Source organism: Helobdella robusta (genome assembly GCF_000326865.2).
Source record: "Helobdella robusta unplaced genomic scaffold HELROscaffold_174, whole genome shotgun sequence".
Lineage (NCBI taxonomy): Eukaryota > Metazoa > Annelida > Clitellata > Rhynchobdellida > Glossiphoniidae > Helobdella > Helobdella robusta.
Window position 1 is genome coordinate 1 of NW_008703957.1, and position 2,500 is coordinate 2,500.

General features: G+C 34.4%; 1 protein-coding gene across 1 annotated transcript; it reads right to left on the bottom strand.

Annotated features, from left to right (window-relative positions):
* Positions 1-393: 393 nt before the first annotated feature.
* On the bottom strand, positions 394-1,371 carry HELRODRAFT_184126 (hypothetical protein; the record flags this gene model as incomplete). The annotated part of the gene is made up of 3 exons (XM_009016197.1): positions 394-519; positions 782-928; positions 1,318-1,371. 3 exons carry the CDS (start codon positions 1,369-1,371, stop codon positions 394-396), a joined length of 327 nt encoding a protein of 108 aa, XP_009014445.1.
* Between the last annotated feature and the right edge of the window lie 1,129 nt (positions 1,372-2,500).

The following is a 2,500-nucleotide window of genomic DNA, read 5'->3' on the forward strand; positions in this document are numbered from 1 at the left end:
AAACAACCATCCAGCAATTTAAACAACCAACCAACCAATCAAACAATCAATCACCCAATCAATCAACAAACCAACCAATCAACCTATCAACCAATCATCCAACCAGCCAACCAACCGATCAATCCTCTATTTAACCAACCAATCAACCAACCAGCAAACCAATCATCTATCTAACTAATCAACCAGCCAACCAACCGACCAATCATCTATTTAATCAACCAACCAAGCAACCAACCAACCAGCAAACCAATCATCTATTCAACCAACCAACCATCCAACCAGCAAACCAATCATCTACTTAACCAACCATCCAACCAACCAACCATCCAACCAACCAACCAACCATCCAACCAATCAAACAGCTGACGTAGACGTTTTAAAGTGCGCGATTTACTACCACAGCCTGATCGTCCTGATGTGCGGGCTTCCGGGCACGCTGCTGGCCGTCGCTATTGTCGCTCTTAGCATGAAGTATTTTTCCACCTCTATGTACTGACTGACAACTCCTTTGTTCAAACTCTTATCAAAAAACAGAATTTAAATTATAATTAAATCATCCTAGATTTATTTATTTATTTATATATTTATTCATTTATTTATTTAGATCCGTGTTCCTTTGCGATTAAAATCTGAAATAACAAAATAGGGCTACTCCCTCCAGATTTATTACAACGTATCATTTTTTTATGCCAACTTTTCGAGTCAAAATTAAAATAACTGTAGAAGATGGTTGATGACAATCGAGCGAAATGTCTAGAAGCAAAATGTCTAGAAGCGAAACTTGCGCACTGATGTTCACGATGATTTTTGAAGTTCGTGTCAGGATTGGACATAAATAGCATATTCGAAGGAGCATTGGATTTGGAACGCACAACGGGGTCATGAGCAGTTGCGCAACGGTTGTGTCTCTATGTTGCAAGAGTTGTGTCTAAGTTTCGCGACGGTTGTGTTTCTATGTCGCAAGAGTTGTGTCTAAGTTGCAAGATTTGTGTCTTAGTTGATATATTGATTTATCCCAATTGTGGACATAGGAGTAGTTAACAATGGTCGCAATACTAAGTCATCCAAAGAAACTTTGAAATTGATAAGGACGAAGAATAAATTATGGAAAAAGTTTATTAAACTTAGAGATAAGAAGACGTTAATGGGATATAAAAATCTAAAAAACCAGATTAAAAGAATTGTTATAAACATATAGAAAAAGAAATGATGCGTATGACTATAATCTATATAAATCTTCAGGTCCGGATGTTTTCCAGACTATATTGAAGAAATGCAAGTTTTCAATTTCCGCCTATTTGTCAAATTAATTCAAACAACGGAATCGTAGCCGCAATCCCATCCTTTCCTGGCTCGTTCCCAACGGACCATTCCTTCTAAAGCACGCGCCGTTGATCCTCTATCTCTTCAAGACGCAGTTTGTTATTTCCTAAAAAAAATATTTTTATATCACGTTTCTTGTCATCTAATAAATTAGAGGAATCTTGTCCTGCTGCATTATTTCTATTTTTTTGATAAATGTCATTCGCTAATCTATAATTCTTCATAGTTACCTTTTTAGGACTTTTTTAGACTTTTCGGAATAACTTAACTTTTTGTTCAAAATTTTTTAAATTTAACATTTGAAATAGCGGTTATCGTTTACAAATCCTATTTATTTTATTATCAAATCCCTATATCTGGCGGCTACCTTCGATCGTGCAGATCTTGAAGAGGTCAACTAATTTCTTCAAGGTCATTTCAACCAGCCTTACAACAAGCATCTCCATCAACATCACAACAACAACACATTCATGCACATTCAGACAGGCACTCATTCAAATTGTTGACTGGAGCTAGCGAAAGAAAATATTTTGTTGGAGGAGCCACAAAGTTTTTTGAGTTTTTTTTCTTTGATCAGGAATAAGAATTTGTTTGAGAACTGGCAGATGATCTGCTATATCAGGAGCCAACACTCCTTGCAAACGAGTAGTCTAGTCGATGGATTGTTTAAATAATAAATTTTTGAAACAATTAAAAGATAAATAAAAAAAACAAACATAATTTGTTTATTTGTTTTTATTTTCAAAAGTAAAACAGTAAAATTTTTTTGGTCTAGCTAATATTAAATATCTACATCGTGAATAAAAACCAAATTATATATGAAAGTAAAACACACGACATAAATTTATACATATGTTTGTATGTATGTATGTATGTATGTATGTATGTATGTTAAAACCAAAACATGATGTGTGACACTGAACCGTCAAACATCAAGTAACAAATGGATTAACACTTTGATTTGTCGTTAATTGCACATGTCGGTATGTATGTATGTATGTATGTATGTATGTATGTATGTATGTATGTATGTGTGTATGTTTGTATGTAAGTTTGTATGTATGTATGTGTGAGTGTATGTGTGAGTGTATGTGTGTGTGTGTGTGTGTGTGTGTGTATTACACGCATGTACATTAATTAGCACGAATTGCTGAGAGTGTTTCAATCTTATTAATAG